Genomic DNA, 22,651 nt, shown 5'->3' on the forward strand with positions numbered 1-22,651 from the left:
TGTTAAAAATTCATATTTTTTAGTTGAAACCTCAACTTTTTAGTACAGAATTCTTGAATTTTGTTAAAGGTTCACTATTTTAATTGAAATTTCGTCTTTTTGGTAATAAATTGATTTGTTTGTTTAAAAATTCATATTTTTATTTAAGAATTCGTCTTTTTGCTAGTAAATTAATCTTTTTGTTTAAAAACTCATATTTTACTTAAAAATTCGTCTTTTATGTTTGTAAATTAATCTTTTTGTTTAAAAATTCATATTTTTTATTTGAAAACTCAACTCTTTGGTTAAGAAGTCTTCAATTTTATTAAAAATTTATCTTTTTGGTAGTAAATTAATCTTTTTGTTTAAAAATTCGTCTTTTTTTGTAGTAAATTAATCTTTTTGTTTAAACATTCATATTTTTTAGTTGAAAATTCAACTTTTTGGTTCAGAATTCTTGAATTTGGTTAAAAATTCCTTTTTTTTCGATAAAAAGTTCATCTTTTTGGTTGAAAATTCCACTAATAGATTTTAAAGTCGAAAATGATTCCTTTTTAAGTAGAAATTTAACTTTTTTGTTATCAAATTAACTTTTATATCAAAATTTTACATTTATTATGGGATAACACAAATATTTTGTAGAGACAATTGGCCATTGTGTCTTGAAAGTTCAATCATTTAGTAAAAGAAAGTATCACCTACTTCGTAGAAAATTCTTTTTTTTTATATTTTAAATTTTATTTATTTTTTTTTAATTGAAAGTTTTACCATTCCATGTTTTAGTTAAAAATTTATCTTTCTTAGTGTAAAAATTCAATAATACCCGAATAAACTGTCACATAAAATTTAATAATATGAAACTAATAAAACACTGCGACTATAGATAAAATAGAAATCACTTTTCTAAATTGACAAAAATGATTAAAATAATGAAAACTTGAATTTTACTGATGCAAACTTCTGTTTAAAAAAGCAAAACAAAGATTCTATTGTAATCTGAAAATTTTTGTTTAAAAATAAAATAAAAGAATAATTTTCGGACAAAAATAAAAAAGAGAAAAGAAAAACGAGAAGGCAGATAAATAGGATTTTTAATTTGGATTTTAATCTAATTTAAATTTCTTAAATTTTGGAATTTTACTGCAATCAGAAGTAAATTCCCGGTTTTTAAATTAAATTTCCGGTCTCCACCAAAAAAGATTTAACAAAATAAATCAAATTACCTGTAGCCTGTGTACTAAGCATTCTTCTATCAAAGGTCCTCACTGTGCTGTCTGAACAGCCAATCGCAATTTGTTGAAGCATTACAGGATTAACAGAAAGTGCAGTAACGGCTCGTTGACAAGAAATCAGCACATCCTGATTCAATAAAATAAAAAATTTATGAAAAAAAAAATCACAAATTATTAATTTAAACAAAATAAAAAGCAGAAAATTGAGGGAAAAGAAGAAGCTTTACCTCTTTACATCGTGGCTCATGGCACTTGTCCTTTATCCGAAGATCGAACCATCTTACGGTTCCATCTTCACCACAACTAAGAAAATTATGAGGTTCACCAGGTATTGTAGCTATTTCGTAAGTCGTTCCACTGTGGCAATTGAACTGATTGTGAAAAGTTTCTGTTCTTCGCATTAAATCTAAAAAATATAAATAGGTTTGCGATCAAAAAAAATTCTTTCAAGCAAATTGAACTGTTTTGTTAAAAGTTCCTTTTTTTAAAATTCCGTTGGTAATTAAAAATCTAGCTTTTCCATTTCCGGTCGAAAACGATTCTTTTTTAAGTAAAAATTCAACTGTATGTTCAAATTGAAATATTTTTTGAAAAATTCGTTTTTTGTATTAAATTATTCTTTTTTAGTTGAAAATTCAACTTTTCGCTACAGAATTCTTCAATTTTGTTAAAATTGCGTCCGTTTCAGTATAAAATTAATTTTTTTGTTTCGAAATTAATCTGTTTCGTTAAGATTCTTAAATTAAATTAAATCTTAAAATTCACCTTTTTGTTTACAAAGTCATCTTTTTGGTTAAAAATTTAAAAACTAGGTTTTAAAGTTGAAATGCATTTTTTTTAATGCATTTTTTGGTTGCCAATTCCAAATTTTAGTTAAAAATTCATGTATTTCGGTGGAAATTGAGCTGTTTTGTTAAAAATTCCTTTTTTTCTGTTTTGAAAAATTTCTTTGGTAATTGAAAATTTACCTATTCCATTTTTGATCGCAAATTATTATTTTTTCAAGTAATAATTCTGGTTTTTGTAAAAATTTAACTATTTCGTTAAAAATGCGTGCTTATTTATTTTATTTGATGTATTTTGTTAAAAATTCCTTTTTTAGTTGAAAATTCAACGTTTTGGTTTAGAATCCTTCAACTTTGTTAAAAAATTGTTTTTTGATAGTAAATGAATCTTTCTGTTCAAAAATTCATATTTTTTATTTGAAAATTCAACGCTTTGATTTAAAATCCTTCAATTTTGTAAAAAGATCACCTATTTTTGGTTGAAAATTTAACACAGTTTGGTTGAGAATTCTTACATTTTTATGAAAATTCATCGTTTTGATAGTAAATTAATCTCTTTTTTTTTAATTCAGCATTTTTATTTGAAATAAAAATTCAAAAGCAGGGTGTCAACTCAAATCCTGGAAAAAAATTCCCTGACAATTCCAGTTTTTCTAGATATCATTTTTTCCAAATTTATTATAAATAATGTTTTTGTTTTTAGTTTCTAGGAATTTAATTGATATCACAAGATATTCTTAAATATTTTAACATGCTACATTAAATTTTCAAGTCGAAATTTGGATTGTCAAAAATATAGATGAATTTTTCATCAAAAATATAATTAAAAAAAAACAATCATCTGAATCAAAGAATTGCATTTTTAATTGAAAAAGTTCGATTTTCAAACAAATTAAAAATTCTTTTACCACATTAAAAAAACAAATTTATTTTTAAAACAAATAAAAATTTTATCCGATTAATTTTATTTTCAACCAAGAAGATTAATTAATGACTGAAATAATCAATATTTAATTGAAATAATTGAATTTTTAAGCAAAAAAAAAGAAGAATTTTCAAACAAATTATTTGATGCATTTTACCTAGTAAAAACCATAATATAAAAAAATAAAATAGTTCTTCTTAAACAAAAAAGATGAATTTCCAACAAAGAAGATTAATGTTCACCAAAGAAGATGAATTTTATAGGAAATGGATAAATTTTTCATTAAAAAATTAATTTTTAATGAAATGAATTGTCAAAAAACAATTGAATAGTTTTTTCAGCTAAAAATTAATGTTTTACCAAATTTATGAATGATTAACTAAAAGGATGTAATTTTAAATTGGTATAGTTCCATTTTCGGGTAAAAAAAAACGAATTTGCAACAAAAACGAAACTAATTTTTTTTTAAATAGTCACATTTTCAATCAAAGTGAAAAATTTTCAACTAAAATAATCAATCTTCAACTGGAATAGCTGAATTTGAAACCAAAAACATGCATTTTCAAATAAAATGACGAGTCTTTCAATAGAATGATTAAATTTCCAACTAAGAAATTAATTTCCTACCCAGAAGATTAATTTCTACTAAAAAAGTGAAAATTTGCAATAAAATAGTAAAAGTTTCTACTGGAATAGTTGAATTTTTCAGAGAAAAAATTAATTTTCAGCAAACGAAAAAGCGAATTTTCAACAAAATATTTTGTATTGAAATGCTGAATAATTTACACTTTTTAAATTTCAAGTTAAATTATTTTCATTTTAAATTATTTTAAACGTTGCAAAAAATAACAAATATCTTTAAAATCTTCCACCTTAATTTTTGATAATTTTTTCAATCTTCCTAAATCTTTTTAAATATTCTCTTATATTTAATTTTTCAAAATAAAAAATTATTTTCAACTTTCCTAGAAAATGTTTTTTATTCTTCGGAAGCCTTTCAAAATTCTTAAAAGGCTTCTAAATATTTTCTTCGAGATGTACCAAAATCTTTTGATTTAAATTCTAGATTTTATTCTATGAATAATAAGTGTTCAATTCTTATTTATACATGAAAATTAAAAAGTTTTACTTACAAATTAAATTGTTGTAAATAGAGCAATAATTAAAATTGTAAGGTTTAGGTTTAGTTTTTTTTAGTTTATATATATATATATTTTATTAATTTTTAATTGTTTAAATCTTTAAAATTGCATTTAAAAAATCTGTAAATTAAAACGTACGCTAAAAAATTAAGAACTAATTGAAACAAATTAATTGAAAAACGGTTGAAATTAAAGTAGGACAATTTTTTTTCTAAAAATTGGTTATATTCCCAGTAAAAAATGAAATTCAATGTAATTTCCCGGGTTTTTTCGATCTTGTGAAATTCCGGGGCATTTCCCGGGCCAGTGGCCCGAAAAAGATTTATAACAAGTATGAAAAAATGCAATTTCGGTAATCGTACCTGTGTAAAGAATGATTCCGTCTCCACTGCATGATACAATACGATGATCTCCACTATCAGGCAAGAATTTAGCACTGAAAATATTTGCTCTATGGCTGGTTTTGTAGTCCGTTAATACCTTGAATAAAAGATAATTGAGTAAAAATTCGAAATAAATTTTATAATATTGATTACATAGCATAAAATATTAAATTCAATTTAAACTGCTTCAAATTTCTAACATTTTAAATAAAAGTAATACATTTTCAACAAGATAGATGAATTTTTAGCCGAATAGTTGAATTTTCAACAAAAACTAGTAATTTGGTACCAGTAATTTCCACTAAAAAGAAAAAAAAATTCAACCAGGTTAATGAATTTTCAATTAAAATTCTGAATCTTCAACTGAAATATAGCAAATTTAAAGCAAAAATATGAATTTTTAAGAAAATAGTTGAATCCTCAATCGAAATGATGATTTTTCAAACAAAAAGAGTAATGTTATACAAAAAACAATATTATTTTCAACAAAATACATGAATTTTCAAAAAATAGTTAAATTTTTAATTGAAAAAGATCAATTTTCAACAAAGTAGTTGAACTTTCAAGTAAAAATATCAATTTTCAATCAAATATCGAATAGCGAAATTTTAAATTAAAAAAATTAATTTTTCAAAAAATTGTTAAACAAAGTGATAAATTCTAAACTAAAATGCTAAATCTTCAACTGGAATAGATGTATTTTAAAGGGAAAATATGAATATTTAATAAATGTGTTAAAAATTTAAAGCAAGTAATTTTGATTTTCCACCAAAAACATTAATTTCCTACCAAAAAAATGATTTTTCAACAAAATATCTGACATTTCATCTTCTCAACCAAATAGTTGAATTTTCAACCAAAAAAGTTAATTTTATTTATTCAAAAAGACTTTTCAATAAAATGCACGAATTTTTAAGGAATTTTTAACTAAAGAAGATACACTTTCAACCAAATAGTTGGATTTTCAAGTAAAAAATATCAGTTTTCCATTAAATATCGAATAGATAAATTTTCAACTAAAAAAATTAATTTTTCAAAAAAACAAAAAATTTTCAAACAAAGTGATCAATTCTTAACTAAAATTCTAAATCTTCAGCTAGAATAGTTGAAGCTTAAAGCAAAAAGGTGAATTTTTAATAAATGAATTAAAACTTTAAAACAAGTAATTTTGATTTTCCACCTAAGGGATAAAATTTCAATCAAGAATATTAATAATTTACTCAAAAAAAAAAGATTTTCCAAAAAATAAACGAATTTTAAAGAAAATAGTCGAATCTTCAAATGGAAGAGATGAACTTAAAACAAAAAGATGAATTTTCAACCAAAAAAGATAAATTTTCAACCAAAAAGTTAAATTATTAACTAAAAAATAACAGTTTTCAAGAAAAAATGGAATAATTAAATTTACATTTTGAAAAAGTTTATTTTTAACACCAAAAATTTACGATCAAAGTGAATTCTTAAATAAAATGTTAAATTTTAACTGGAATAGATACATTGACAACGCAAAAAGATGATTTTCTTTATAAATGAGTTTAACTTTCAAGCAAGTAGTTTTATTTTCAACCAAAAAGACCAATTTTCAGAATATAAGCTTAATTATTTACCTAAAAAGACGACGTTTAAAGAAAATACACAAATTTTAAAGCAATAGTTGAATTTTCAACTAAACAAGACCAATTTTCAGCCAAATAATTCATTTTTTAACTGAAAAAGATCAATTTTCATTCATAAATTACGACGTTTAATTTTGATTTAAAAAAATTAGTTTTTCTGAATGCTGACTTTTCAAATGGAATAGATAAATTTTATTAAAAAAAAAAAAAGATAAATTTCTAACAAAATAGTCGATCCTCAATCAAAATGATCAATTTCGTTAAATTTTCAACAAGAGGATAACATTTTTTAATAAAAAATGGAATGTCTAAATTTAAACAAATTATTTTGCACCAAAAAAAGTTAACAAGTCTTCAAACAAAGGGAGATGAATGCTGAATCTCCAACTGGAATAGATCAATTTTAAAGTAAAAAGGTACATTTTTAACATAACAGTTGAATCCTCAACCAAAATGATAAATTTTCAATCAAAAACATTAATTTTCTTTTTAAAAAAACGATGATTTTTCAACAAAATAAATTAATTCTAAACTAAACAGTTGAATATTCAACTAAAAAAGATCATTTTTCAACCAAAAAGTTAGATGTTTAACCAAAAGATATTAGCTGCCAATGAAGAAATGAAATACCTAAATTTAAATTTAAACAAATTAATTTTTTACACAATGAAAAATGTTCAAAGAAAGTGATGATTTCTTAACTAAAATGCTACATCTTCAACTGGAATACATAAATTTAAAAAACATAAAGAAGAATTTTTAATACATGAGTTTAACTTTCAAGCAAGCAGTGGAATTATTCAACTAAACAAGATCAATTTTCAACCAAATTATTGAATTTTTAATTAAAAAAATTAATTTTTAACCAAAAATGGAATACTTACATTTTGAGTTAAAAAAATTAATTTTCCACACACTTTCAAGCAAGTATTTTTATTTTCAACGAAAAAAATAAATTTTCAAGCAAGAAGATTAATTCTTTATCTAAAAGGACGATTTTTTAACAAGATACATAAATTCTCAAACAAGCAGTTGAATTTTTAACTGAAATAGATGAATTTTCAACTAAAAGAGAATAGTTTTCAATAAAAAATGAAATAGTTCAACTATAAGTTTTAAAAAATTCAACTTAGGTGAAGAATATTCAACTAACATGCTGAATCTTCACTGGAATTCGTGAATTTTAAAGAAAAAAGATGAATTTTTAATAAAATATATAAATTTTCAAAGAAATACAGGGTAGCCGTTTTAATCGACGAAAAAAATTCCTGGTCATTTCACGGGTTTTTCCCGGTTCGCAAACATTTTTCACGGTCAATAAAATTTAAAAAATCGAATCAAGCAACGAAATTTAAAAATGTTCAAAATTATATTTTTTAAAGTAATTTTAAGCTAGACAAATTATAAAATTAGAAATAAATTTTGTTTAACTTAACAGTTCTTAAATTACAAGTTAAATTATTTTCATTTTAAATAGTTTAAACATCCTTAAAAAACTTAAGAATTTTGTTTCAAAATATTGAGGAATCTAGAAGTGGTTTTATATTTTTCCAAATTTAAAATCATTTTTGAAATTTTTTCAAAACGTTTAAATATATTTTTAAATGAATTGAATTTTCCCTATAACTTTTAGAAAATCCTCAAATTAAAGAAAAAATCCTTAAAATTTGAATCTATAAAAAACAATAGAAACACTTGTTTTTTGTATAAAAAATTAGAATAATTTTAAGAGATATTTAGAAGTTTAAACAATATTAAAATTAAATTTAGAACTTGAAGTGATTTCAAATCATTTAAATGAAGTTTGTGACCCAAAAAATTGGGCTATTCGTACCGAAATTTTGGTGCAAATACCCACCGCCAAATTTAAAAGAAAATGCATATTTTTTCAGATTTCAAACAAAAAATCTATAAATTTTTTAATAATCGTGAAAGGCTTAAAAAGATTTAAAACATTTCCCTAATATTCCTAGGAAAATAGAAAATGATTTTTCAGTTTTTTTAATTATTATAAAAGAAAATTTAAAAAGACCTAAAGAAATTTCCAAAATGATTGAAACAGAACCTAAGAAAACTAAGAAAACTAATAAAAATAATATATTCATTTATTTATTAAATTTAATATAAAAAATAATATAAAGGAAAACCTAAAACTTTGAATTAAAAATATTTTATTGACAATCATTGAAATTGTTGTTCAAAAATAAAATTATCGGAATAAATTATATTATATTAATCTCAATTCGTATTAAAACTTTCAAATTCAAACAGTTACAATCTGAAAATTCTCAAATTTTTAACGGATTTAGAATCGTTTTGTCAATTCAATTATTTTTCAGTTTTGTTATACTTTAATTATTTACAAAACTATGGAAATAAAACTTCCGCAAATTTTTTTTCTTAACATTCGTAAAATTCCCGGTCAAGAAATAAATTCCAGGTCCAGCGGCCACCCTGAAATAGTTGATTTTTCCACTAAAAACCACATTTTTTCTGACGAATACTTAAATTTATAACAAAAAAGATCAATTTTTGACTAAAATGCTCAATAGTTAACTGAAAGAGTTAAACTTTTAACCAAAAAGATTAACTTTTACCAAAAAATAAGAATTTTACCGTTATCGTTAAATTTTCAGTTAAAAAAATTAATATTTGACCAAAGAGATGAATTTTCAATAAAAATGATAAATCTTTAGCAATAATAATTAAATTTTCAATCAAAAATCCCTAATAGAGGTTTTAAAAATCGATATAACCTGTTTTTAAGGTTTCTAAATAAAAACAAAGGCTTTATAAAAACTTGCAACTAAAAAACATCGATTTAAAATCAAATAGTTGAATTTTGAAATAAAAAATACCAATTTTTTATAAAAAATTGAATAGTTAAATTTTTAGTTATAAAAATTAGTTTTCCACCAAAAATAAAACAAAATTTTTAACCAAGTTGATTAATTTTCAATTAAAATGCTGAACCTTCAACTGAAAAATGTCCTTTTTAAAGCAAAAAGATGAATTTCATAAAATCCTTATTTGAAAATGATGAATTTTCAACCAAAAAGAGTAATTTTCTATCAAAAAATATTATTTTCAACAAACTACATGAATTTTCAAGTAGAAAATATCAGTTTTATATCAAATATCAATTAGTTAAATTTTCAATTGAAAAAATTAATTTTTCAAAAAACAAAAATTTTTTAAACAAAGTGATAAATTCTTAACTAAAATGCTAAATCTTCAACTGAAATAGATGAATTTTAAAGCAAAAATACACGAATTTTTAAAAAAATATTTGAATCTCTAAATGGAATAGATTAACTTTAAAGCAAAAAAGATTAATTTTCCACCAAAAACATTAATTTTCTACCAAAAAATTGATTTTTCAACAAAATGCCTGACATTTCATCTTCTCAACCAAATAGTTGAATTTTTAACCCAAAAAAATCAAATTTCAACCAAAAAAAGTTAATTTTTCACACACACAAAATTTGCAATCGAAGTGATAAATTCCTGAATACAATTTTTAATTTCAGCTGCAATAGATCAATTTTAAAAGCAAAAATATGATTTTTTAATAATTTTAACTGAAAAAGATAAACTTTTAACCAAATAGTTGAATTGTCAATCAAAAAAATTTATTTCATCAAAAAAGATAAATTTTCATCTGAAAAATACAATTTTGTGTCCAAAAATCGAATAATTAAATTTTTACTTAAAAATATTCATGTTCTCAACCAAAGAGATGAATTTTTAACTAATATAATGGAATTTTCAGTTTAGAAAAATAATATCAAGCCAGAAGAAAAAACGAATTTTCAACAAAATTGTTAAATACATTAATATAAAGCTACTCTTACAAACAAAGAATCATTGCTATCCATTTTGATCTATTTTTATATTATAATTGTTTAAATATGAAGCCCGCTCTCAACAAAAATACCTGACATTAAAAAAAAAATCCCTAATAGATCTTTAACCATAATAATTAAATTTTCAATCAAAAAGTTGAATTGCTAATCAAAAAAATTAATTTCTATAAAAAAGACGAATTTTCCGCTAAAAAATATATTTTTGTATCCAAAAATTGAATAGTTAAATTTTAACTTAAAAACATTAATAGAGATGAATTTTTAACTAAAATAATGGAATTTTCAGTAAAGAAAATTAATATCAAGCCAGAAGAAAAAACGAATTTTCGAAAAAATTATTAAATACATTAATATAAAGCTACTTTTACAAATAAAGAATCATTGTTATCCATTTTGATCCATTTTTATATTATAATTGTTTAAATATGAAGCCATAATAATTGAATTTTCAATCAAAAAGTTGAATTGCCAATCAAGAAAATTAATTTCTATAAAAAAGACGAATTTTCCGCTAAAAATATATTTTTGTATCCAAAAATTGAATAGTTAAATTTTAACTTAAAAACATTAATAGAGATGAATTTTTAACTAAAATAATGGAATTTTCAGTTAAGAAAATTAATATCAAGCCAGAAGAAAAAACGAATTTTCGAAAAAATTATTAAATACATTAATATAAAGCTACTTTTACAAATAAAGAATCATTCTTATCCATTTTGATCCATTTTTATATTATAATTGTTTAAATATGAAGCCATAATAATTGAATTTTCAATCAAAAAGTTGAATTGCCAATCAAGAAAATTAATTTCTATAAAAAAGACGAATTTTCCGCTAAAAATATATTTTTGTATCCAAAAATTGAATAGTTAAATTTTAACTTAAAAATATTAATAGAGATGAATTTTTAACTAAAATAATGGAATTTTCAGTTAAGAAAATGAACATCAAGCCAGAAGAATAAATGAATTTTCAACAAAATTGTTAAATGCATTAAAATAAAGTTCCTTTACAAATCAAGAATCACTGTTATCCATTTTTATATTGTAATTGTTTAAATATTAAGTCCGCTCTAAAAAAAAAAACTTGACTTAAAAAAAAATGCCCTGATAGACTTTAAAAATCGATATAAATTGTTTTTAAGGTTTCTAAATAAAAACAAAGGCTTGTTAAAAACTTGCCTCTGCAGTCTCAAAAATCCCTGACATATTTAGTAATCTGGGATATTTCCCTATAAATATAAATTCAGATTAAGAGATTAGAATAGCTAAATTAGAGCGGGACTGACACGTGCTAAGGTTTCGATCTCTTTGGCAGAGATATTGCAATTCTGTATATGCCAATGTCAAAACCTTGACAAAAGCAAATTGACAGAAGTATTTTCTTGAAAGGGTTGACAGATGGGTACTCAAATTAATAATTAATTAATTAATTCAATTTAATTAATAATTCCCAAACATATCCACCGCTAATCTGCCCTAAATATTTACTCTTCAGTAGTTTTTTTTCTATTTTTAACCAATCTCTCTTACTCAAACTTTTCAAAATTGTTTCAAAAATAAATATGATCCTCTTGAACGAGAAATGATTCACTGATGAAGTCATTGAATTTCCAAGAGCAATTGCCCCTGAATTGTTTACAAACGTACAAATAAAATTAGGGTGGATTTGAATTCCAGCATTTTCAGTTACACTTTGCAAAATTCATGGGTAGAGAAAATTTCATTGGTTGAAAATAGAGTATAATGAAAAGCTAGTACTGACAAGAACCTCAAAGACATTTCATTTATTCGAAACAACTTTTGGCATGACCCATGGCAATTTTTGCAACACTATTTTAACAAGTAAGCCTTGAACATCAAAGGGATAAAAATAAATATCTCACGTGGCACTGAAACTTGACTGGTCACAATTTAAACAAAGCAAATCTTAGGAGAATGGAGTTTTGCATTGAAGCAGATTTAAATAAATTAGAAAATAAACTAATAAAAATAATATATTAATTTATTAATTAAATTTAATATAAAAAATAATATAGAGGAAGGCCTAAAACTTTTAATTAAAAATATTTTATTGATAAATCATCAAAATTGTTGTTTAAAAAGAAAATTATCGGAATAAATGATATTATAGTAATCTCAATTCATATTAAAACTTTCGAATTCAAACAGTTACAATCCGGAAATTCTCAAATTTTGAACGGATTTAGAATCGTTTTGTCAATTTAATTATTTTTCAGTTTTGTTATACTTTAATTATTTACAAAAATGTGGAAATAAAACTTTCGCAAATTTTTTTTTCTTAAAATTCGTAAAATTCCCGGTCAACTTGACTGGTCACAATCTAAACAAAGCGAATCTTAGGAGAATGGAGTTTTGCATTTAAGCAGATTTAAATAAATTAAAAAATTGCACACTGAAGAACATAACTTTAAAAATAAAAATAAAAACAATCTAAATAGTGTCGTAAATTAAAAAAAAAATAGATGAATTTTAAAGCAAAAATATACGTTTTCAATAAATGAGTTTAACTTTAAAGCAATTATTTTTAACCAAAAAGATCAATTTTCAAGCAAAAAGATGAATTCTTTACGCAAAAAGATGATTTCAAAAAAATGATAAACGAATTTTAAAGACAGAAATTGAATTTTCAACTAAACAAGACCAACTTTCAACCAAAGAGGTGCATTTTTAACTGAAAAAAGATCATTTTTCAACCAAAAATAAAATATTTAAATGTTCAGTTAAAACAATTCATTTTCCAGCAAAAAAATAGTGTAAATATAAAATAAAGAATAATGTAAATAGTGTCACAAATTTGAAAAATAGTGTCGAAATAATTTCATAAAATTTTGCATGTATTAAACTTTTATTTAGTCGAAATTTAAAAGTGTATAGTTTGAAATAAAAAAGTGTGCAATTGAAATTTAACTTGATTTTTTAAGGAAAATTTGCAATTTTCTAGCCTTATGTTTAAAAAATATATTTCAAATGAATACAAGAATTTTCAGGACAATAGTTGAATTTTCAACTAAAAAGTAACAGTTTTAAATAAAAAATAGAGTAGCTAAATTTAAATAATTTATTTTCCACAAAAAAAAACAATTCTTCAAACAAAGTGATGAATGCCGAATCTTCAACTGGATTAGTCAAATTTTTTATCAAAAAGGTTTATTTTTAATAAAATAGTTGAACCCTTACCTAAATGAAAAATTTTCAACTAAAAACATTAATTTTTTACAAAAAAAAATGATTTTTCAACAAAATACATGAATTCCAAACCAAAAATTCGAATTTTCAACTAAAAAAGATAATTTTTCAACCAAACAGTTAAATTTTAAACTAAAAAATATTAGCTCTCAATAAAGGAATGAAATAGCTAAATTAAAAAAAAAGAATTTTCAAGACAACAGTTGAATTTTTAACTAAACAAGATTAATTTTTTTATCGAAAAGATGAATTTTTAACTAAAAAAAAAAGATGCATTTTCAAAGAAAAATAAAATAATTAAATGTTCAGTTAAAAAAATTAATTTTCCAGCAAAAAAATAGTGTAAATATAAAATATAAAATAGTGTACAAATTTGAAAAATAGTGTCAAAATAATTTCATAACATCGAAATTTAACTTTATTTTTAAGCAAACTTTGCAGTTTTTTGTCCTTATATTCTAAAAATATTCCAAATCAATGTAAATTCGTTTTTATTTATCATTTTAATTTAAAAATTATTTTTTTTTTATAGAAAATTTAACTATTTTGTCAAAAAAAAATTTCAGATAATAATTACATAGTTTGTTCCTAGTTATTTTTTTTATTTATTTTTTTAGCTTACAATTTAATTATTCCATTTTTAATTGAAAATTGATCTTTTTATTTCTAAAATTCGTCTTTTTAGCTGAAAATTTAACTAGTTTGTTCAAAATTCGATATTTTTTTGTTTTTCAAAATTCTTTTAACTGAAAGTGCAACTATTCAATTTTTGTTTGAATTTTTATCTTTTCCAGTTAAAAATTCAACAATTTGGATAAAAATTCAAATTTTTATTAAAAACTTGTCTTTCTTGATAGAAAATGGATTTTTTTTTAGTTAAACATTTATCTATTTTTTTAAAAGTTTGTTTTCTGATAATAATAATTAATTCCTCAAATTAAAAATGTAACTGTTCCATTTTTGGTTTCAATTTTTCTTATTATTGAAAATAAATTCTCTTAATTGAAAATGTATCTTTTTTGGTAGAAAATCAGTTTTTTGGTTAGAAATGCAAATGGTTTTTTAATTAAAATCTTTTTTTTTTTGCTGGAATATCAACTGCTACATTTTTGTTAAAAATTTATCTTTTTGGTTAAAAGTTGAAATTATTCTTTGAGTTTACTTTTTTTGTTTAAAGAATCATAATTTTAGATAAAAATTAATTTTGATGTTTACTAAGTATTAGTTTTGAAAATTAAATATTGAACTATTTTGCTGAAAAATTAACCTATTGGTTGCAAATTCAACAATTTGATTGCAACTTTTATTTATTTTATGTTTTTGGCTTTGAAAGTAATTTTCTTCTGTAGAAATTTGATCTTTTTTAATTATAAATGCAGCTATCTGATCGAAAATTAATCTGTTTTGATTAAAAAATCAGATCTTTGGGTTGAATATAAATATTTTGTTTGAACTCCGACTGATTATTTATAAGTTAACTTTTTTATTGAAAATTCATATTCTCGATTTGAAAATTTAACAATTTGGTAAACAATTGAACTATTTGGTTGAAAACGTATGTATTTTGTAGAAAATTCTTCTTTTTTGTAAAAACATTAATTTTTTTGTCAAATCCAACTGTTTTTTTTATTATTTTGAATTAAAATATTTTTTGTTAGAATATCAACTACTACTTTTTCAAAAGTTAATTTTTTTGGTTCAAGATTAATAATTTTAGTTGAAATTTTTTAAAGTTATATTTTAAAAACGAAAATTTAACTATTTGGTTGAAAATTCTTCTTTTTTTTTGGAAAAAATAAATTTTTTTATTAAAAATACAATTGTTTTATTGAAAATTTGTTTTTGTTAGTTAAATCCAACTTTTTAGTTTGAATTACAATCTTTTTCTTAGAATATTAACTACTACATTTTTTGTTAAAAATTAAACACCTTAATTCTAGAACGTTTTTTTTTTCTTGTAAATTTGTAATTTTTTAAAAATTATTATTTCACAATTTGGTATCAAATTTTAACTATTTGGTACAAAAATAAAATGTTTTGAAGAAAATTCGTCTTTTTTAGTCTAAAAATTCAACTTGGTTCAAAGATTTTATAAACGAAAAAAATAGTAAAAAAATTAACTAAATAAAATTTAAAATAACATCTCATCCATTGTACAAAATATTTAGTGAAAAAAGTATCTAATTTTTGTAAAATTCCCATTTTTGTCTAGAAAATTCGACTATTTGATTAAAAAATTATGTAATTTGTTGAAAATTCGCCTTTCTGTTAGAAAATGTCAACTATTTGATTAAAAATTGATGTATTATGATAAAAAATCATCTTTTGTGAAAGAAATTTTATCTTATTAGTTGAAAATTGAACTATTTGATATAAAATATATGTCTTTGGTTTGTAACTGAAAATAATTTTTTTTTAATTGAGAATTCAATTATTTTATTGAAAATTCATCTTTTTTGGTTATATTTAACTGTTTTTTAATATAAAATTAAACTTTTTGGTTGATTAAACATCTACTATTACATTTATTGTTAAAAACTAGTATTTCCAGGTTGAAAATAAAACTGTTTTGTTAATAATTCGTCTCTTTGGCTTCAAAAATCAACTACTTGGTTGAAAATTGAACTAGTTTGTTAACAACTTGATTTTTTTGGTTAAAGATTCATCATTTTAGTTTAAAATCGATCTCATTACTTGAAAAATTAACTATTTTGTTGAAAATCCTTTTTTTGTTTTAAAATTAATAATTATAATTGAAAACTTAACTATTTCATTTTTTGTTGAAAATTTATCTTTTTTAGTAGAAAATTCAACTATTCGGTTAAGAATTCAGTTAAAATTCAGTAAAACTTTCAACAACAAAAAAAATGAATTCTCAAACAAAAATATAATAAAATACTTACAAATAAAAAATAATTAACTTGAAATTACAAAGGCTACTTCCACCAAAAGATGAATTTTATATCCAAAAAGATTAATTTTAAACAAAATATTTGAATTATCAATAAAAAAAATTGATTTTCTACTAAACCAAATGAAGTTTGAACCCAAAAAGAGAAATTATCAAACTAAAAGGTCGAATTTGTTGGAAAACATTTGACTTCACAACTCGAATAGAATAATTTTTACAAAAAATTTTATTACTATTTTCAAGCAAAAGATATTATTTTTTTAAAGTTAAATTTTTTAACAAATGTTTAAATTTTTAGCCTACAAATATGAATTTTCAAAACAAAAAGATGAATTTTCTACAAAAAAAGATTTTTCAGTCAAGGAAGAAAAAAAATTAACCAAATTGTTACACTTTCAAGACAAAAAATTATTTATTTAGTTATTTTAAACAAAATAGTTTCAATTTCTATAAAATTGTTGAATTTTCAAGCCAAGCAGATGAATTTTCTACAAACCAGTTGAACTTTCAACTAAAAACTATTAATTTTCATGAAAAAAGTTTACTTTTAAATTAAACTTTTATGAAATTGTAATATTTTCATTAAAAATTCAAATTATTTAGTTGGAAATTCATGTTTTCAAAATCTTAAAAAAAAAAGTTGTAATTGATTGATTTCAAAATTTCTAAATGTCTCTTAAACTTTCTCATTTGTTTTCTCAATTTGTGTAATCAAACAAAATTTTTTAAAAACTCTTTAAAATCTTCAAAAATCGTTTTTGGAATTTTAGGAAGCGTTTTGAAATATTTTTCAATTTCCACTCAGAATCCGTTTTTTTTTTCAAATAAAAAATCATTTCCCATGAATCTATAGAAAATTGTTTGATTCGATTGAAACCTTTCAAAATTTTCAAGAATCTTCTTTTTGCAAGTTCTTCAAAAATCTACATTTTGTTAGAATTTTATTTTTTATTTTTCTCAAGATTTCAATTATTTTCGCATATTTTAAAAACTTCCAAATATATTTGGCGGCAATAATTCAGTTTTCCTACAATCGTTAAAATTATACAACATTAAAAAAAACCTCAACATTTTCCAGATTCTTTATCGAAATATTTTGAAATCTATGATTTGTTTAAAGTTTTTTTTTAATCTATTCAATTTTTTAATTATTTTTTTTAATCTTTCAAAACTTCTAATAGTCTAAAAATGATTTCAATTTTTCCTCAGATTAAAGAAATTTAAAAAAAAATTAATTGCAGAACAAACATAAATATTATCGACCCTGATATTAATTTAAAAAAATATCCTTTACAATTATCTTATTAAATACTTCCTTAAAATAAAAAATCATTAACATTTTTCCCAGAAAACCTGAGAACATTTTTTTCTTCTTTCACAATCAATATCTTTAAATAAACAATCACTTTAAATATTCCCAGGAACCTTTGGAAAATGTGAAAATGTGTTTAGAAATTTTTTGAAATTCTTTCAAATTATTTATTATTTTTGAATTTTTAAAAATAATTTTAATGTTTCGTAAAATTTTGAAAAATTTTTTAAATTAAATTAAAATCTTCCAAATTTCTTTTTGACAACTTTGAATTTTTTTGCAATGTTTAGAAATCGTTTTTAATGAAAGTTAGTATAATATAATAAAATCTTTTGAATTTTTGGTTTGAAATCTTCAAAAATACATTTTTTGTTTTAAATTTCATGAATCATGTTTTAAATTTGAAATATTTTAGAAAATAATTTGAAATGTTTTAAAATATTTAAAAATATTTTCTTTAAATTAATTTTTCAAAACAAAAAATTAATTACAATTTTCTCTGGAATCTTGAAAAAAAAATTAATATTTGTAAGCCTTTCAAAATCTTTAAAAAGGTTCAAAATTTTGGTCCAAAATGTTTAAAGAAAAATACATTTTATGAAATATTTTAAAAGCTTCTAAAACTTTTTAAAATCCTGTAAAAGTTAAACAAAAAAATTGTTTCAAAATGTGCCAGATACTTTTTCGCCGAATGTTGTAATCTTCAAAGCTTAAGACTAATCTTTTAAAATAAAACCAAAAATAAAAATAAAAATTTCCCCAGAAACCTTATTGTCGATGACGCTAATTTTTTCGTTAGAAGCAAAAAAAAATCCGGATTCTGGAAACTTTTTTTAAAAATTCCCTACCTAACATAAAATAAATTTCCATCCCGTCCAAAAAATCTTGAAATGTTGCACGAAAACCGGAAATTTTACAAAAAAAATGTAGAATTCCATTCTCGTTGATTGAACATAAAAAAAATCAGTTATTGGTGGAATTTCATATATAATTTTTTACAGTATTTTCAATAAAATATAACATAAAAATAAAAAATCGTAAAAAAAATACCTGATAAGTGTAGGCATTCGTAAGAACTAAATGTTGATCATCACTTCCAGACAAAATCAATTCGCCGCTGTTATTCCAGCAAATCGAATTGACACATCCATCATGTACTTTTAATCTTTTCAGTAACGACATGCGTTGCATCATTTGAAGGCTCGCTGTAACCGAAAAATTTCATTTTATTTACGATTACACGCCCAATTTTGAACTTGAAAAGATCAATTTTTTGCCAATCAATTTTCCCGGTCAACTAAAAGTAACATTAATATTTGCCACCAAAAAAAATATATTTATTTTAATTCAAAATGTTCATCCTAAACATCTTTTAACACAAAAGTTCAAACTGTTGTAAAATAAATTCATTTTGAAAAAAGAAAACTTAAATTATCCACTAAAGAGTATCAATTTTTTAACAAAAATGGAATAGTTAAACTTTCAGTTAAAAAAGTTAATTAAAAAAATATATTTTCAACAAAATAGTAAACAATAACATTAATTTTTTACCAAAAAATACAATTTTTCAACAACATAGATGATTGTTTAACGAAATAGTTCCATTTGGAAAAAAATATTTGAACAAACAGATGTATTTTCAACTACAAAATAGATGATTTTTTAACGAAATATTTTAATTTTCAAACCAAAAATGAATGTTTAACAAAACATGTGTTTTCAACTACAACTCTGGAATTTTCAATGGGAATCATTTAAATTTTCAGTTGGAAAATTACTTTAAACAAGAAAAAAACTAATTAAATAAAAAAAAGGACGGATTTTCAACAAAACAGTTCAATTTTTAAACAAAGTGATGAATTTTTAACTAAAATGATAAATCATTGAATGGAACACCAGAAGATTAATTTTCTACCAAAAAAATACAATTTTTCAACAAAATATTTTAATTTTTAAACAAAAAAATGCGTGTTTATACAAAAAAATGAATTTTCTTTCAACTACAACTATGGAATTTTCAATTGGAATAAGTTAAATTTTCCGTTGAAGAAAAATTACTTCCAGCAAAAAAAAAATAACTTTCAAAACAATAGTTACATTTTCAAACAAAATGATGAATTTTTAAAATAAAATATTAATTTTTTACAAAAAACAATACAATTTTTCAACAGAATAGATGACTTTTTAACGAAAAATTTTAATTTTCAAACCAAAAAATTAATGTTTACCAAAACAAATGTGTTTTCAACTAAAAATATGAAATTGGATTTTCAACCAAAATGTTGAATTTTTAAAAAAGAAGATTAATTTTCAAATAAAAAATATTTATTTTCTAGAAAAAATACAATTTTTAAACAAAATACCAGATTTTTTATCAAAAAAGTTGAATCTTCAACTGAAATAGTTGAATTTTTAAAGGAAAAAATTTTACTAAAAAATATAAATCGTAAACCAGAACTTAAATACTAAAATTTCATGTTAAAGAAAAAATCTATAACCAAACAGAAGAATTTTCAACTACAATTATGCATTTTTCAATTGAAATAAGTTAAATTTTCAGTTGAAAAAATTACATTCAAGAAAAAAATTCAACTTTAAAAAAAATAGTTACATTTTTAAACAAAGTGATGAATTTTCAAATATAATTGTAAACTTTTAATAGGCTAGTTTAATTTTAAACCAAAAAGATGAATTTTTAACTGAATTGGTGAAATTTTAAATAAAATCATTCAAATTTTGACCAAAAAGATTAATTTTTAATCAAGAAAATTAATTTCAAACAAAAAATACATTTATTATTTTATTATTATATATAAATTTAGCACAACTTTAATTTTTTGGAAAGAATAAGTTTGCGGATCTAACTTCCAGGACATTATGAATTCAATTTTTGTAAAGAAAAATTGTTCTCTTGGCTGAAAAATAGCATAATTAGGTAGGAAATTAAACTATTTGGTTAAAAATGAACTTTTTTGTTAAAAAATTATATTTTTGGTAAAACATTCAAATATCTTCATTGAAAATTGATATTTTTAGTTAAAAAATTCAAATATCTTAGTTACAAATTGATCTTTTTAATTCAAAATTTAAATATCTTATTTTTGAATTATCTTTTTAATTCAAGATTCAAATACCTTTGTTAAAAATGTATCTTTTTAATTGAAAACCTAAATATCTATGATGAAAATTGATATTTTTAAATAAAAATTTATCTTCATAATTGAAAAATTAAATATATTGGTGAAAAATTCATCTTTCTCATTGAAAACCCAACTATCTTTGTTGAGAATTTATGTTTTTAATGGAAAAAACAAATATATTTGTTAAATAATTATATTTTTAATTGGAAAACCACATATCTGTTGAAAATTTATCTTTTTAATTGAAAAACCAACTATCTTTGTTGAAAATTGATCTTTTTAATTGAAAAACCAAACAGCTTTGTTGAAAATTGATCTTTTTAATTGAAAAACCAAATAGTTTTATTGAAAATTATCTTTTTTATTGAAAATTCAAAAATGTTTGTTGAACATTGATCTTATTGATTGAAAATTGAAATATATTTATTCAAAATTGATCTTTTTAATGGAAAAACCAATATATTTTTTGAAAAATTATATTTTTAATTGAAAACCCAAATATCTTTGTTGAAAATTGATCTTTTTAATTGAAAACACAAATATCTGTTGAAAATTTATCTTTTTAATTGAAAAACCAACCATCTTTGTTCAAAATTTATCATTTTAATTGAAAAACAAAATAGCTTTGTTGAAATTTGATCTTTTTGATTGAAAATTCAAATATCTTTGTTGAAAATTTATCGTTGGAAATGAAAAACAAAATATATTTGTTGAAAATTCATCTTTTTAATTGAAAAACCAAATAGGTTTGTTGAAAATTTATCTTTCCGATTGAATATTCAAATATCTTTGTTAAGAATGTATCATTTTAATGTAAAATTCAAATATCTTTTTTGGAAATTGATATATTTTGTAAAAATTTGTCCTTTTTGTAGAAAATAAAACACTTTTCTTTGAAGATTCAATTATTTAGTTAAAACCTCATATTTTCGGATGAAAAATTAAACTGTTTTACAGAAAAAATTTTTTCTTGGCTTAAAAAATGGAGAATTAGGTAGGAGATTAAACTATTTGGTTAAAAAATTAACTTTTAAATTGTAAAATTATATTTATCGTAGAAAATTCAAATAGGTTTGGTGCAAATGAAGCTTTTTAATTGAAAAATGATCTTTATTTAATTAAAAATTCAAATATCTTTGTTGAAAATTGATATATTTTGTGAAAATTTGTCTTTTTTGTAAAAAATTAAACTATTTTGGTTGCGAATTCAACTGTTTTGTTGAAACTTTCGAGTTAAAAACTCACTTGTTTGATAGAAAATGTCTTTCCCTGCTTTGAAAAGTCAAGAATAATAAGGTAGGACATTAAACAATTTGTTTGAAAATGAACTTTTATGTTGCAAAATTATATTTTTCGTCGGAAATTCAAATATCTTTGGTGAAAATTGATCTTATTAATTAAAAATTTAAATATCTTTGTTGAAAATTTATCTTTGTAAATGAAAAACAAAATATATTGGTTAAAAATTCATCTTTTTAATTGAAAATTCAAATATTTTCGTTGAAAATTGATATATTTTGTAAAAATTTGTCTTTTTCTGGAAAATGAAACTATTTTATTAAAAATTCATATTTTCGAATAAAAAATTCAATTCTTTTATAAAGAATTTGTTTTGTTAACTTAAAAAATGGAGAATTAGGTAGGAAATTAGACAATTTGGTTTAAAATGAACTTTCATGCTGTAAAATTATATTTCTCTTAGAAAATGTACATATCTTTGTTGAAAATCTTAATTGAAAATTTATCTTTTTAATTGAAAAACTAAATATCTTTGTTTAAAATTGATCTTTTTGATTGAAAATTTAAATATCTTTGTTGAAAATTTATCATTTTAATTGAATATCCAAATATGTTTGTTGAAAATCGACGTATTTTGTGAAAATTTTCGTTGATGATTAAACTATTTTGTTAAAACTTCATATTTTCAGATTAGTAATTCAATTTTTGTATAAAAAAATTGTTCTCTTGACTGAAAAATATCAGAATCAAGCAGGAAATTAAACTATTTGGTTGAAAATCAACTTTTTTGTTTAAAAATTATATTTTTGGTGAAAACATTCAAATATCTTCGTTGAAAACTTGATCTTTTTAGTTAAAAATCCAAATATCTTTCTTAAAGATTGATATTTTTAATTAAAAAATTAAATATCT

General features: G+C 21.4%; 1 protein-coding gene across 2 annotated transcripts in view; it reads right to left on the reverse strand.

Annotated features, from left to right (window-relative positions):
- LOC117177939 (DDB1- and CUL4-associated factor 6-like) overlaps nt 1-22,651 on the reverse strand; it is an 87,046-nt gene that overhangs the window by 59,984 nt on the left and 4,411 nt on the right. For both annotated transcript variants that reach the window (XM_033369063.1, XM_033369064.1), the window contains exons 2-5: nt 18,411-18,565; nt 4,426-4,543; nt 1,439-1,617; nt 1,203-1,338 (exon numbers count right to left, since the gene is read on the reverse strand). In XM_033369063.1, coding sequence (XP_033224954.1) covers nt 1,203-1,338; nt 1,439-1,617; nt 4,426-4,543; nt 18,411-18,565 — 588 coding nt within the window. The remainder of the gene's footprint in view (nt 1-1,202; nt 1,339-1,438; nt 1,618-4,425; nt 4,544-18,410; nt 18,566-22,651) is intronic.

This window comes from Belonocnema kinseyi, chromosome 8 (assembly GCF_010883055.1).
Source record: "Belonocnema kinseyi isolate 2016_QV_RU_SX_M_011 chromosome 8, B_treatae_v1, whole genome shotgun sequence".
Taxonomy (NCBI): Eukaryota; Metazoa; Arthropoda; class Insecta; order Hymenoptera; family Cynipidae; genus Belonocnema; species Belonocnema kinseyi.